Genomic DNA, 16,077 nt, shown 5'->3' with positions numbered 1-16,077 from the left:
TTTTAATGATTCTTATTGTTATTAAAGTAGGCCTCCAGGATGCCTGGGTGGCTCAGTCGGTTAAGCTTCTGCCTTCAGCCTGGGTCATGATCCCAGGGTCCTGGGATCGAGTTCCGCATCAGACGCCCTGCTCAGTGGGGAGTCTGCTTTTCCCTCTCCCTCTCCCCCCTGCTTGTGCTCTCTCTTTATCTCCCACTCTCTCTCTCAAATAAATAAATAAATAAATAAAATCTTTTTTAAAAATTTAAAAAAAGAAAAAAAGAAAGTAGGTTTCCATATAAAATATTTGTCCTAGTAAGTTTCATATGTCAAATATCAATTAAACTTTAATGTCTAGTATATACTAGGAATGAATGTTACTCTTTCAATTTATTCCCCTGTACCCCAACTTCAATGCCCTTTTCCTCTGGGCAACTGAATAAAGATGGCCAAAGTTTATCCATTTATCTTCATTTTTCTCTGCTTTCACACTGAATCTTTTTTCGATAAATATATGTTTTCAGAGATCTTCAGTTTGGCATTGTAATATCTTAGTAAATACTTTTTTTGATCTTAAAACTTCAGATTTGGATAGTTAATTTATTCTCTGATGCTTTGTCCATAATTACTCAGTGGAGTGTGTTGAAGAAATATTTGAGTGTATGAACGTTGCATTTGTAATTACAAGCCAACTCAACTTAATTCTGTGTCATTGTTTTTGTGTTACTAAAATTAATTATCAATGGAGAAATATTTTCAATTTCCTGATTGACAATAGAGTGAATGCAAGAAGTCTAATATTTAATTTCAGTTATTATTTCAGAGTAAATATGGAAAAGTACCTATAAGTGATGTTAATACATGTTGTTGAAAAGTTTTATTTAGCATATAAATCTTAATTTTCTGATGATATTCCAGAAAAGGCAAACACGGAATAATGAAACAGCTGTAGAATAATATATATAGTGTAATGAACCTCATTAGCACAATTTTAATCAAAATCAGAGGGTTATAAATCACAGAAAGATTAAAAGCATTCTCGGCTCATCTGTGATCCAAAGATTATATTAATGATGTTTTAAAGTGCCTCTTATTAGCCAAACAGTTATGTCATATTGGAAGTACACATGCAAAAAATTGATGAGTTAAAACAGGTAAAAAAATATGGTGAGACATGTTGGAAAGTATTTGTAAAATAATATTGTTAACTACTATAGCAAGGTCGATAAGATTACTGAATGAACATACTAAAAACACTACACCCCTCTCTGTATTAAATAACAGTAATTTTGTTATTAGTGTTAATAACCTATATTTACCTAGTACATTTTTCACAATTCTCAAAGCTCTCTTACTCATTCTTTTATATGATATTTGCAGCAACCTTATGAAACATGTGAGTCAGATATTGTAGTATGACCGTGAAGGGTACAGAGGATTGGAAAATGAATGGATAGAGACTCAATTGGGGCCATACTACAAAATAAATACAGTTTTCAAAATCTGAAGCCTGTTTAAAATGTAGAATTTAAACATGATGAATCTTTTACTAGGTATGGAAGATTATGGAAATTCATTGGTCATTACTTTTAAACATATTCAATCAAGGGGTAGAACTTTTGAAAATTATCTGATTTGAATGATGGTTGTAAAATTTCCTCAAAATATTTAGAGATAACTGACTCAGAAAATATAAAGTAGCTTAAGGTAGACTTAAAAAAAATGTTTGGAACCAGTCAGAATGTGATGTTATTATTAAGGCACTAATTTTCTCATACATAATGTGGAAATAATACTATCTTTAGGTTGTACTTAATGACCATTAGGGTTACATTATCCACATGAGCTGAAAAGTAGCAGATATCTATGGGAGGCCACAATAGACAAGCATTTGATCCTTCCCAAACAAAAAAGGTCCCAGTTAGAGTAGGGGCATGGAAGTATTGGGGACTTGTCATGTACGTCATCATTATTATTCTACGTAGGGTACCAAAGGATTCCCTGCTCTCTGTTTCTCAGTCTTCTTCACAACTACAGTGTAAGGCCGAAGAGGTTGTAGGTCATGTGTTATCCTTTCTTACAGACCCAGAACTAATGTTTCCAGAAAATGGAACAGGACATAGGGACTACTCTAAGAAAACAACAGTAAGGAGTTGTTATATATATATATAAATGAGAGTTTTGTCAGCCAACGCAGGTGCCCAGACCTGTCAGAAATCCTTTAGTACTGCATCAGAGTAAGAACAAGATTAATATGGAAAAGATAGAGACGGTAATACATTCTTATGTACTTCTTTCCGTGACTGTCCATTGGGAAAAGTCCTCCCTTGACCAATTGGTGTTCTAACAGGACATTAGAGTTCCATTCCTATCAAAGGCAAATTTATATAATAATGTTCCTCTTAAAAGAGTAGTGTATTTTATTATTTTTTTTCCAATTTAATCCACATATCCAAATCATCAAACTAGCGCGCCTGGCTGGCTCAGTCAGTAGAGCATACGACTCTTGATCTTGGGGTTGTAAGTTCGAGACCCCCGTTGCGTGTAGAGATTACTTAAAAAAAAATCTTAAAAAGACAATCATCAAACTCATAAACTTGTTTTTACAATATAATGGTTAGCACTGCACTATGGAACCTGCTTTCTTGCTTGGGTTTAAATCCTCAATGTACCACTAACTGTGTGACCTTAGGCAAATCATTAAAAACCCCTGTGCTTTAGTTTCTTTATCAATAAAATAGTGATAATATTATTACCTACATTACAGAATTGTGAGGATTAAATGACTTGATATATGCAAGAGCTTAGAACAGTTTTATTTATTAAATGTTTTATGACTGATGGTTATAATCTTCCGTGCTAGTATTTTTTAGTAGGGTTTTTTTAGAGTTTAACCATGAATACTAAAAAATAGCATAAAATAAAGATGTCCTATGTTCTTAGTTTTAATGTAATAGCTATTGATGTTATAAGGTTAATAACTGCAACAGTTACTCAATTTTGTTATTTTTACCATTATTTATAAAAAGTGCATATTGAAATGGTTATAATTTAATATACAGTAAGTGCACAGGGCATGGTTTACTTCTTTTTAAATTATGCAATTTAGTAGGTAAACTTCTAACTGCATAAAGTAAAAAGAAAGTTTGTTAATTTTGAGTATTTTATAGGCATGATCAAAACAGATGAAGGTAATAATTAATTTAGAGGTAATTTGTGCTGTAGAGCCATAACACAAACAGTAGTTAGTATCAGTTACTTTGAGTACTTATTTGTTTTTGCTTAGAATGTATTTGTGTGCTATTTCTCTACTAATTGAAATATGAAAATAATTCTGTTGCCCTAAATTCTACCTACTTTTTTGTTGCTTAGAATTGTTAAGTGATGAGTTGTAAATATTATCAAATATCACATTATTCAAAGTTGAGTCATTAAATGTTAAATATTTTTATTGATTGATTGATTGATTGATGTAGTGTAAATGTTAAATATTTTTATAAGAGAACAATCACAGCCCTTTAAGACTTTTTGGATAATTATTTATAAAATGTCGGTACAGTTGGATATCTAAATTTTATTGGGTACTCTTTGTTATTTGGTGTCATTGATTTGTCCTTTCACTGTTAGTAGTCACTTTATGACCTCAGGAAAGTCAATAACCAAGGTGCAATAATTAGTCGTTTAAAATAAAGATAATAATGTAGGATTAGTCACTATTGGTACTAAAACATAAACACTATAAATTCTAAGTGTTAAAAGATTCTAGAAACCAGGGAAAATTTCTTCCATATATGCTTCATGGAGTCATATGCTTTGAGGGTGCTATATAAAGTAACTTTCACAACAAGCCAATTACTACTTGAAGATCTTGTCTCCATAAATCATATTGGATTATAATTCACTTTATATCATTTCTTTCTTAACATTCTTTTAAAGAGATATTATGAAAGACGTGGTCAATTTGACTTACACTCATGATGGAAATATGATCGTAAAAATTCTCTACAGGGTATGGCCCAGAAACCACGGAATTTCCTTGTTTCTTTGACTACCTCTATGGCTCTTTTTTCTTCAGAAAAGTGATTTTTTTTTTCCCCATCCCTCTCTGCTACAAAGGAAATTACTATCAAGTCTTTACTTCTCTATATGTCCCAACTCTGACCACTTCCTAATACCTCTACTGCTAAAACCCTAGTCCAGGCAGTTCCCCTTAGATCTCTGCACTAGGCTTTCAACTAAGCCTTCCTGTCTCTGCTTTTGCCCCCCCCCCCTTTTTTTTACAGTCCATTCCATTAAACAAGCCAGGTATACTTAAAGCATAATTTTAACCATAACTCCTCTGTTTAAGCCTTTCTCATGGCTTCTCACTAGAACTAGAACAAAATCCAAATGCCTGATCATGGGATATGCATTTCTGCTAGATCTCATCACCTATCATTTGACCTTTCCCTCCCTCCAGCAACTCCACCCCCCCCCCCCAAGCCTCCAACTACATTCGCCTTCTCTCTGTCTCTAGAACATGCTTCATGACCCTTGTCCTTCTGTTCACTCTTAGAATTCTTCCCTTAGGTCTCTGATGGCCTCCTCAAAACTTATGCCCCTATTCAAAGGTCATCTTCTTAGAGGAAGTCTCTCCTAAATACTCTGAATAAAATGAACTTCTCTTTCTTCCAAGTCATTCTCTGTCCCTTCATCCTGTTTAATTTTCTGTTTAGTATTTACCACTACCTGCTATTATAATAATTACACATTTATATCTGTGTTGTCTTCTCCTTTGTGTACTGTTATGTCTTTAGTTATCTTCAGACATGTCTGGCACATGTCTGAAGATATGGTTGGCGTGTAATAAACATTTGTTGAACAAAAGTATGACTGTTTTCAGTAATGATCTATTTTTAGCCCTATGACTCTAATATCATCCGACCATTCCTACCTATGCTTCCGTGGTCTTTGTCTAGTCTGAAGGCTCCAGCAAAAACTGTCTTATTTTATCTCCTCTTATTCATCTCCACTTTGAGTATTGTCTTAACTCTAGCAGTTCTGACTGTAGTTATAGTGTGGCTGACTTCTATAGATAAAATAGCCTCAGTTGTCTTGGATGACAATTTGCTCTTTCCAGAGCCCACTAGGGAATAAAAGCAAATTAAGATATTTTCCTTGATTTTTTTAAATTTTTTTTTCTTGCAGTAAAACTTCTGATTCACGTGTAGTCTCAGCCTCCAAATGCATCTCTGATGAAGGATAAGATCTGAAAAGGGTATTAAAAAGCTAAACCGTGTTTCTAAGTTTACACAGCTGATGACAGAAATATAATGTACTTTGTTTTTCTTTCAGATCTCCCACTAAAGACATGGATTCAGAAGAGAAGGAAATTGTGGTTTGGGTTTGCCAAGAAGAGAAGATTGTCTGTGGGTTAACTAAACGCACCACCTCGGCTGATGTCATCCAGGCTTTGCTTGAGGAACATGAGGCTACATTTGGAGAGAAACGATTTCTGCTGGGGAAGCCCAGTGATTACTGCATCATAGAAAAGTGGAGAGGCTCGGAACGGGTTCTTCCTCCACTAACTAGAATCCTGAAGCTTTGGAAAGCTTGGGGAGATGAGCAGCCCAATATGCAATTTGTTTTGGTTAAAGCAGATGCTTTCCTTCCAGTTCCATTGTGGCGGACTGCTGAAGCCAAATTAGTGCAAAACACGGAAAAAGTGTGGGAACTCAGTCCAGCAAATTACATGAAGACATTACCACCAGATAAACAAAAAAGAATAGTCAGAAAAACTTTCCGGAAACTGGCTAAAATTAAGCAGGACACCGTTTCCCATGATCGAGATAGTATGGAGACCTTAGTTCATCTGATTATTTCCCAGGACCACACTATTCATCAGCAAGTCAAGAGAATGAAAGAGCTGGATCTGGAAATTGAAAAGTGTGAAGCTAAGTTCCACCTTGATAGGGTAGAAAATGATGGAGAAAATTATGTCCAGGATGCATATTTAATGCCTAGTTTCAGTGAAGTTGAGCAAAAGCTGGACTTGCCTTCTGATGAAAACCAGATTCTGGACGACCTGACTGAAAGTGATGGAATTGTACACCTGGAGGAAAGATTAGCATATTACAGAATGCTCATTGATAAGCTCTCTGCTGAAATAGAAAAAGAGGTAAAAAGTGTTTGCACAGAGATAAATGAAGACGCAGAAGGGGCCGCTGCAAGTGAGCTTGAAAGCTCTAATTTAGAAAATGTTAAGTGTGATTTGGAGAAAAGCATGAAAGCTGGTTTGAAAATCCACTCTCACTTGAGTGGCATCCAGAAAGAGATTAAATACACTGACTCATTGCTTCAGATGAAAGCAAAAGAGTATGAATTCCTGGCCAAGGAGTTCAGTTCACTTCATGTTAGCAACAAAGATGGATGCCAACTAAAGGAAAACAGAGGGAAGGAATGTGAGGTCCCCAGCAGCAGTGGGGAGGTTCCTTCCTTGACTCAAAGAGTATTTAACTTGTATACAAATGACACAGACTCGGACACTGGTATCAGCTCTAACCATAGTCAGGACTCGGAAACAACTGGAGGAGACGTGGTGCTATTGTCAACATAATTCAAACGGCTTGTTTCTGACCTACTTTTGTGTTCATGTTTGCTTAATAAGAAACTTTATTTTAAATGTCACATTCTGAAGGATGATGTAAATCATGTTAAGTATTCAGTGGTTAAAAAAACTAGAGAAAGTTTATTTTTGATTTAAGAGTTCCAAGCTCACCCAATTATTACAAGTTCAGACAATGAGCTGTTTATTAGGAATGCAACACAAATAGCTTGCAGGTGTATAACAGAAATGATTTGATGGGAATTATAGTCTCTTATAGCTCTGGGAGAAATGATTTACACAAACACAACTAATTCTTAATATTGCAGTCAATATATTAAAACTAGATACATGAACAAGTAAAATTAAAAATGTGCTGTAATATATTTTTTCAAAGGTATATCATTGGAATTTTTAAGTCTGTAATGTACATGACAGCTACGCTGCTGTAACTGTATTAATTCAAGTCTTGGTTCTTCTCACTGATACTTAGAATGTACATCATCTCTGTCACTTTCTGGACCCCTCTACTTGTTTAGACCTAGACGACAGGAAGTGGGAAGTGCTGCCACTGGGACATGTACAAATTCCAGCAGTGGATTGAATAGGGGTATAGATGAGAAAGGGCCAATTGCTACATACAACAGCAATTTTTCTAAAGAAGGCTAAAGTTACTAAGAATGATGCCTGGGCTTTCTCTGACCAAGCAAATCATCTGATCAAACAAATGGTCTGTGCAGGTTTATTTTTTGAGTGAGGTATGATGTGGGTTACAGAGAAAATCACAGGGTCACAGTCCTGTTTATTTACACCCTGCCTACAAAAGAGGCTCCAAGAGAGGCAACTTGGGGTCCTTTGTGTGGGTAAAATAGAGTTCTGTATACCCTAAGTATTAGCATTTTGTCTCTGAACCTATAGAGAGGAACTCACATGGACAAAAACCTTTTATTCTGTTACACTGGAATTCGGATTGTCTGTAGAACTTCATCTAAGGTGCAAACTAAAAAAATGTGGCTCTGACGCACACTCCTTCCCCAAGGATGCTAGTAAATATCCAACAAATTGAACAGATTATTTAGATCTCACCTTGAGTGATGCTCTTTTTAGTGCCAGAAGAGGCTTGGTTTTGCCTGACGTTTTCCTCCCTCTCTCCCTTCTTTGCTTCTTGCCAGTGAACGCATGATGTAATCATATTGTAAACAATTAGTTTTATTGTTTTATTGTACTGTTAAATAAACACCACTGTGGTTTATTTTTTCTTTAGCTGACACTTTTCCTGTATGTCAGCATACATGTAAGTAAGAATATTATTTTACTTAGTTTTAATATGTGGATATTGGTGAAGATTTCAGTATTTCTTATTCCCTTTTATTCCCATGCTTACTGTAGTGCATGTTTTAACTGAGTTTCTTAATCTACCTTTTCATTTCTCCATCCCCCAGACTTTTCACCAATCTTTGAGAAGATATTTAGAATGTTCCAGTATTTCACTTTGGAGAGCATCTGTGTTACCATTTCTTGCACCAAGATAATGCTAAAGGCTTTAGTTGAAATTGACTGGTAAAGAAAGTAGAAATTTCCATTCCAGGGAAAAGATAGTGATAAAGAGTAAGTAATAATGTTAACATGGGTTTAATTAAAAAAAATTAAAAGGGAATTGAATAGTCATCTGAGAAAGGGAAGTTTTTTTTTTTTTTTTTTTGCCAAATATCTCATTAAATCGTTCAGCAATAAGGCAAGTTATTGATATATTCATTGTTCACTACTGGGGATTAAATTCAGACGATCATCATCAATGATAAACCAATTGCAATGTTGTTTTCCGAAAGTGAAAGCAATCTCTTTGGGTTACTCCTTAGTGAGAAAATAATTACTTATCTGCTATGTAATTTGATTAATTATCTGAATTTGAAAGACGTTCTGATAAGAAATAGGACTGGACAGATAATTTCATTTTAGAATCTTTGAATTAACTTCTGCCTTTATATAGTTAAGTAGTGATACATTCTAAGGACTACTTCTATATTTTTACAATAAATTATGTTAAAAACTCTTCTCAGAAAGCAGAATCATTGATTTTTAAACACACTTTAGAATTTCTAGTTGTTCTTTAGTTATACAAATCTATTTGTGCTTTTGATTTGTTACAATATTAAATCATCAGTTACCATGCTGAATATCTTCTTTTTTTTTTTTTTTACCATGCTGAATCTCTAATTTAGAGTAATATATTAATACAGATATAAAACTTAACTACAATTGCCCTCATCTCTGGATACTGAGTTATTCTTTATTAAAGTGAGAATCTGAATTATAAATATAGAACTTGATAGAGGCTTTAATGTTTTAATTATGTATAGAATCTTTAAAGTGTTTATAAATGTTTGAGTAACCTAACAGGTTAACTATGAAATTGCTATATGCAGCTAGAAGTAGCAAACCAAAGCTGACTATTCTTCCTTCTTGTAACAACTTAGATTTTCATAGACTGTACCTTGTTTATCCTCCCCCTTGGAATGCCTCTTTTTCCCTCCATCTGCCATACACGGAAACCTACCCATTTTGTCTTTTTAACATGTTATATTTTCTATTAAACATTTATTCCATTCAATCAGGTGTAATATCTTATCTCTGAGCCCACAACTATTTCAGGTGTACTTTTCATAGAGGAGCACTTATATTACGGCTTAGCTTATATTTATTTATGTACTTACCTAACTTCCCTCCCCCAATGTATTTTTTTATTGTTTTATTACTTTGTCTTCTATCTTCTTAACTATAATCCCTCCAATCGACCTCCTTACCTCTTTGCCCCTACCCAGTTTTTGAATTGAAATGCTAAATTTTAGAAGGCTGCAACCATTTTAAAAATTATTTCTATGATGCTCATGCATTTTATTAAATATGCATATTAGCAGACTTAAAACGGTAAAAGTAATTCTACTTATAAATTCTTTAGGGGAGGCACTAAATCTTTGTGCTCTGAAAAAAATTTTAAATTGGTAAATTTTTTATTTTATTTTTAAAATCACAGTTACTGATTTAAGGCAATGCAAATATTATCTTTTTAAAAGCCTCTCAATGGTTAAATTATGGTATTTTCCTTTGCATTATATGCATGTAGGAAAAAATATATATTCTGTAGAATTGAATTTTAAGTAGTAGACACAAAATAACTTTGAAATAATATCCTAAATGAAATATCTACTTTATTTTCTCTTTCTAACTCAAAGAAATAAAGGGTCTCAGTGTATAGAAGCTATTCTAATCCATTAAAATTTTATTTTTATATTATTTAAACATCTGCTATATATGACAAAATATACTTCTATGGCTGCATTTTATAGTTTTTCAAAGTAGGATTATGGTTTTATTTAGAATGTATTTTTCTAGTTGACAAAAGGAATACCTTTTAATCCAGATACAGATTTTTTTTTTTAATATTAGACTATTTCTTTTCACACTACCTGATTGGTTTAATAAGCCTGATGTAACAAATATAAACTATCTGTAATTTCTTCAAGTGTAACTAATTCAGAATAATAAAAGAAATAGTTGTACCCTTTCATGTGACATTGCTTGTCTTTCTGGGTGCATCACTCGGCTATATTAAAAATAAATTTTATATTAGTCAGAATTATATAATTGCTGTGCTAACTTACACAAGTTAAGATCAGGTATTATTTCATGAAAATATATAGCAAATAGGACCTAATAAAACTTTTTATTAGGTTTCATACATATGTTTCAATTTGTCATGAAAGAATGTCCTCACTTCTATACTAGATGGCTGGTTTTATAAGCTGGTATCTTGCTTTCTAGAATGAAATCCATTTTATTTTATTTCATTTTTTTAAAGATTTTATTTAATTATTTGAGAGAGAGACAGACAGCAAGAGAGAGCACAAGCACGGAGGAGAGGGAGAAGCAGGCTCCCCGCCGAGCAGGGAGCCCGATGTGGACTCGATCCCAGGACCCTGGGATCGTGACCCAAGCCGAAGGTAGATGCCCAACCAACTGAGCCACCCAGGTGCCCAATGAAATCCATTTTAATGTAATAATATTCAAGTGTAAATCTTCTCTGCTATTATTTAATTGGTCACTACCTTATTTCTCAAAATAGGCCTTTAATTTCGACTGTCTTAATCACCAAATCATTTGAAAATTAAGGAAACTCATTTGGTCATTCTACAAATGAGCATGAAATGACTCTACTAAAAGATTGTATATAATGTCCAGTCACAACACTTAGGAATAAGTTAACACTATTTTCTTAGCCATATATATATTTATACCTATATATGCATAGATTATCTCTAGAACAAATCACAAATAAAACTTAACAATGGACATTTCTGAAGAGGATATCTGGGAACTTAGGGTAGAAGGAAGACTTCCTTTTTAGTAATTTGAATTATAGTAATAATAATAATTTGAATATCATGTGTTTTATTTGTGACAATTTTTATATTAAAATGTAGGGGTGCCTGGTTGGCTCAGTCATTAAGCTTCTGCCTTCGGCTCAGGTCATTATACCAGAGTCCTGAGATCGAGTTCCGCATTGGGCTCCCTGCTCGGCGGGAAGCTTGCTTCTCCCTCTCCCACTGCCCCTGCTGTGTTCCCTCTCTCGCTGTGTCTCTCTCTGTCAAATAAATAAATAAAATCTTTAAAAAAATGTAAATGTAATGTATACACAGTTCTATATTATTCATATAGAGACTCCTTATTCTGTTTGATGGCAGCAGGGAATCCTGTTGTGTCAATTATCATAATTTATTTCACCAATACTTTCCCAGTGGGCATTTAGGTATTTTCCAATCATTTACTGTTATAAACAGTGTTATCCAATCAATATATTTCTGTGAGGGTGGATTGCTAGATTAGAAATCTGTATCAAAGGAAGAGAAATAGATTTTTAAAATTTTAATAAACTTTGCTAATTATTTTTTATGGAAATTGATCACTTATGACCTGAGTTGAAAATACACTCTTTCCACCCACAGTCTGTGCCGTTTGTCTCCTTATTTATTATTTTAATGTAAAAATCTTTAAAAATTTTTTTGCATTTAAATTTAAAGATTTTTCTCATTAATAACTCATAAGCTGTTTTTTTCTTTGTCATTCTTAAAAAGGCCTTCCCACTGCATGTTAACTAATTTTAAAAATAAATTTCTCCCATGTGTTCTTTATACTACATTTTTTTTTATGTTTTACTTTTAAACATTTGAACTATCTGGAATTTATTTTGTTACCATGTACAAAAGTAGGTAGAATTTTTTTTTGATACTTACCAGTTATCCCACATCACTTAATAAGGAACATTGTCCAACTTTTTAAATGTCACCCTTTTTTTTTTTTTTTTGGAAGCAAATTCTGGTATGTAGTTGAGATCTATTTCTGGACTTTCTATACCATTCCATTAATTTGGCAGTGTATTTTACCCCTGAAAAAAATACTTTCTCTGACCAAAAATAGTAAGAGCAAAAAAAAAATTGAATATGAAAGAAGTCTAACATTTCTCCTTATTTGTGTAAGACAGAGTCTATGAAGTATTTCTAGTAATATTTGTAATGACCATGACCATAAGATAGATAAGAAGAGAAAGTCTATTACAAGTGGGCCATTGGTCAAGTAAGAACATTATAAGGCTACAATATGAATATTCACGTAAGAAAAATGCTTAACCTGTTAATATTCAACAGTAGCTCTCTTGGTATTTTGACAGCAGAGTATTTAGTGTGCCGCTCACTTATTAATTGCAGAATGTTTAGCACCTCCGGATCCTTCTGCCTGATGTCAGTAGCACCCCACCCCAACCCTGCACTGGGACAAGCAAATAAAAATGCCCTTTCCTAACCCCTCTTCCTACTTCTCGTATTTCTAAGCATCTCCCAGAAACCGATATATTCCTTGGTTGCAAACAATGTAGTAATATTGGAGTTGGATTATTATTAAAAGAAAACAGCACTTACCTTTTAAAAATAAAAGAAGAACCATATTGACTACAAAGGCATAGAACATTCCACTAAAAAGGAGGTAAACATGAGGGTGGGCTACAATTTAGGATTGTTTTTAAAATGATTGACACCATCTGCCTTTGCCAGGAATTCAGCCAGCCCAAGTTGATGTCAAGGATTAGAAACTTTGTTATTATGCTTCCATAGGTACTGATGCTTGAGAAAGCACTAATCAGATTATCAGTTTTTGAAACCACTGTCTCATAACAAGTATTCTGTAATTTGTGTTACAATGAAATCAAAATTCAAAAAATCTCAGTGGAGGGAAACACATTTCCTTTCAGTATTGTTTAATCCTTATCTACAAGGATGGTTAACAATAGGTTAAAACACTATTCTTCCGAGATAAGAAAATGTTGCTTACAAAAGTTACCACTTAAGATTCCAGACAATGGGCAGAAAGAAAAGCAAAAAGAGCGATTAAAAAACTAACAGTTACTAAATTTATCCATAATGACGCTGATTTCTATGGGGGTTCCTGGTATTTCGTTCTTATGCTTTTTGACATTATTAGGATTCATGCTGGTACCAGGCACCAGATCCACCATTCAGATTACTGAAGAATTTCCCACTTTGAACATAAAATAAATGGGACAATTTTACTTGACAGTCACCGAGATTTACTTATGGTGATTGCTATAACACACTGAAAAGTAATTTGGAAATATTGGTATCTATCAACAATCTTCAGTTATTCACAGCTTTCAATCAGTATTCTTACCATTCATAATAAATGGAAGAAAATATTCCAAAATTTGTGAAAACAAATGCATTTAGGTATTCATCTAGCTTTATGTATAAAAGCAAATTAAAAGCACAATAATGAATTTTGTTAAGTTCTGAGGTATTATTTGGGTGAGAAATTTGTAAATATTGATGGTCATGAGACAATACCATAGTGAAATCCAGTTTAAGAGAAAGGAATTATGGGGCTCCTGGATGGCTCAGTCCATTAAGCATCTGCTTTCGGCTCAGGTCATGATCTTGGTTGGGGTCCTGGGATCAAGAGCTCCCTGCTCAGTGGGGAGTCTGCCTCTCCCTCTTCCTCTGCCCCCCCTCCCCCTCCCCCAGCTCTCCTGTGCTCACGCTCTCTCTTAAATAAATAAATAAAATATAAAAAAAAAAAAGAGTTAAGAATGTATACAGACCAACTATGTTTAAAAAAATCCATGCATGCAAAAAGCAAATACATGTGAAAATGGAAATGCAAAATTTTTGCTGAGAGTTTTGAATTAAAGTGATAATTTGGGGCTTAACTGGGGTTTTTCATTATAAATATATTTAAAAATACAGACTATTTGGATTCTTAACTGTAGAGAACAAACTGATGGTTACCAGAGGGGAGGGGTGGGGGTGGAGGATGGGTGAAACAGGTGAAGAGAATTAAGAGTACCGTTATCATGATGAGCACTGAGCAATGTATAGAATTGCTGAATCACTAATATAACACTGTATATTAGTATGTTGGAGTTAAAATTTTAAAAAATATATAGAACTTTTATAATTTGAACACATTAAAAATATTCCTGTATATGATATCCCTCTCTCTTCTAGCTTTGCTAAGGCTCTTTAGAGCCTTTTACAAACGTCAAACAGCTAGAGAGTGATAAACAACAAGATCAACTAACTGGGAACTAGAAGCCTGAATTCTGTAAGCAAACCATTTGAATCTCAGAATGTCAGATTCTTAACTATAAAAAAAAAAAAAAAAAAAATTTAAAAGAAAAGAAAAAGTTAAAAAATCAAATTGGATAACCCTTATAGTTCCTCTCAGCTTAGTCAAATTATGTAAGGTAACACATTCTATGGATTTGGTACATGCATAACAAATACAAGATACTTACTTATTGTCCTTGGCTCTATTCTCTTTACTGTATCTCTGGTAAAACCTACACAAAGTTAAATTGAAATAGCCCACTGACAAAAGAGCGGGTTAAAACCCAAAACTCTGTCTCTCCCAACATTTTCACTCCTATATCATTTATTTCCAAATTAGTAAGGGTGGGACTGTAGGACTGTTAGTATGGGCCTGGATAGACAAAAAAGTCACATTTCTGTTAGCTAAACAATATATGGCCAGGAAAAAGAGAACACCATACGTGTTTCCAGAACAGAAAAACTATGCTGGAAATACAAGTGGAGAGGAAAGTAACTTGTTTTATTTTTATATTGCCCAACTGTCTAACAGAGATTAGCACCTGGTATTTGCCAAAAAAAAAAAAAAAGCTAATAAAATTAGATGTGTAACTAAAGGGCTAGCACAGTTTTTGAAACATAAGAGTTGTTCTATAAATGTTAACTATTATTATTGTAAGTAATGAAAGAACAATGAAATTTCTTGAGAAAAATGTGCTTCCATGCTAGATTCAAAATGAACATACCTCTTTGCCTTCCTGCAAATTAATTCTTTCCTTGTTATAATTTAAGCATCTTGGAAAGTACATATCATAAATGTCTATCATTCAGCACAAATACACTGGTACTCTAACAGATACATATAAAGTAAGGTTTTTCCATTCCAAATCCTATTTTTTAAAGGTTGTGGGTTTTCTCCCAACACTAAGTAGCAATTTTCATACCTCAGACAAGAGAGTAGAAAAAGTCTTAGACCTTTTTGGAACTGAAACGAAAATTTTAAAATGCTTCTCAGCATTACCTTCTGTGTATGTGAAATTTTCATGAATCACTCTCCTCTAGTTATGTGCAGGTATTTGATACGTGATTTTAATGATTTTTCTGCTTTTTAAGTATAGATCATTGACTGAAAAACTAAATTACCTTAAGGGCAAAGAGCCCAAAAATGAAAAATGAACTGGTGGGCTATATCACAATACAACCACACTACCCACTCCCGAATTCATCTTCCAATAAAATGTACAAATGTCAGCTAAAAGTAGGACAGACTAGAGAGGAAATGCCCTTGGGTTGGATATTTAAGTTTGAGGCCATCCTGAGCCATGAGTCTTTCTGTGGTAATTCCCAAACCTGTTTCCACAACAGAACCACAGAGGCTATTTATTTAAAAAACAGATTCCTGAACTTCACCGTGGAGAATTTGATTGAGGAAGTCTGGAATGTGGCCCCATCTTTTGTGTTTTTAAATAGCCACCCAAAGGATTCTAAAGCAATGCCATTCCAGTGTGGTTTATTGATTCTAGCAGAGCTGGTGAGTAACTAAAGACTTTTCACCAAGCTAAAATGAAAGGATGTGAAGAGCAAGCATTCTCAAGATGACCAAAGGAGGTCGTGGGCTTTGAAAAGATGTAAAAGATTCTAGGGTCCCAAGCCAAAGGCTATCTGAAAATAGAACCTTATTAAAAGCTCCAGAGACTGTGGGTGCCCAAGGACAGAGGGTTACTGTTTTATTTCTAGATAAGGTGTTTAATCTGAGGTGAAAATGATAGAAGAAATTAGGCTATTGTGGGGACTACAGCTGTCATGAGAGTACTACAGCTATTTTTGCTGTGCCTTATGCTCTTTTCCTCAAATATGCCCGTA

General features: G+C 33.9%; 1 protein-coding gene across 2 annotated transcripts in view; it reads left to right on the top strand.

The window, feature by feature from the left end:
• The window catches only part of RASSF9 (Ras association domain family member 9), a 28,627-nt gene extending 18,499 nt beyond the window's left edge, over window positions 1–10,128 (top strand). The window contains exons 2-3 of one of the 2 annotated variants that reach the window (XR_013449289.1): window positions 5,314–7,856; window positions 8,005–10,128. Coding sequence is in view for 1 of the 2 variants with exons in the window: in XM_036110951.2 (XP_035966844.2) it covers window positions 5,314–6,574 (1,261 nt within the window). In the remaining variant the exon portion in view is untranslated. Of the gene's footprint in view, window positions 1–5,313 lie in introns of both variants that reach the window. The other variant, XM_036110951.2, reaches the window with a different exon arrangement.
• Window positions 10,129–16,077: the final 5,949 nt, after the last annotated feature.

The sequence above is a fragment of the Halichoerus grypus genome, chromosome 6 (genome assembly GCF_964656455.1).
Source record: "Halichoerus grypus chromosome 6, mHalGry1.hap1.1, whole genome shotgun sequence".
Classification (NCBI taxonomy): Eukaryota; Metazoa; Chordata; class Mammalia; order Carnivora; family Phocidae; genus Halichoerus; species Halichoerus grypus.
The sequence above is the reverse complement of the archived record's forward strand: the minus strand, read 5'-3'. Positions and strand labels throughout refer to the sequence as shown.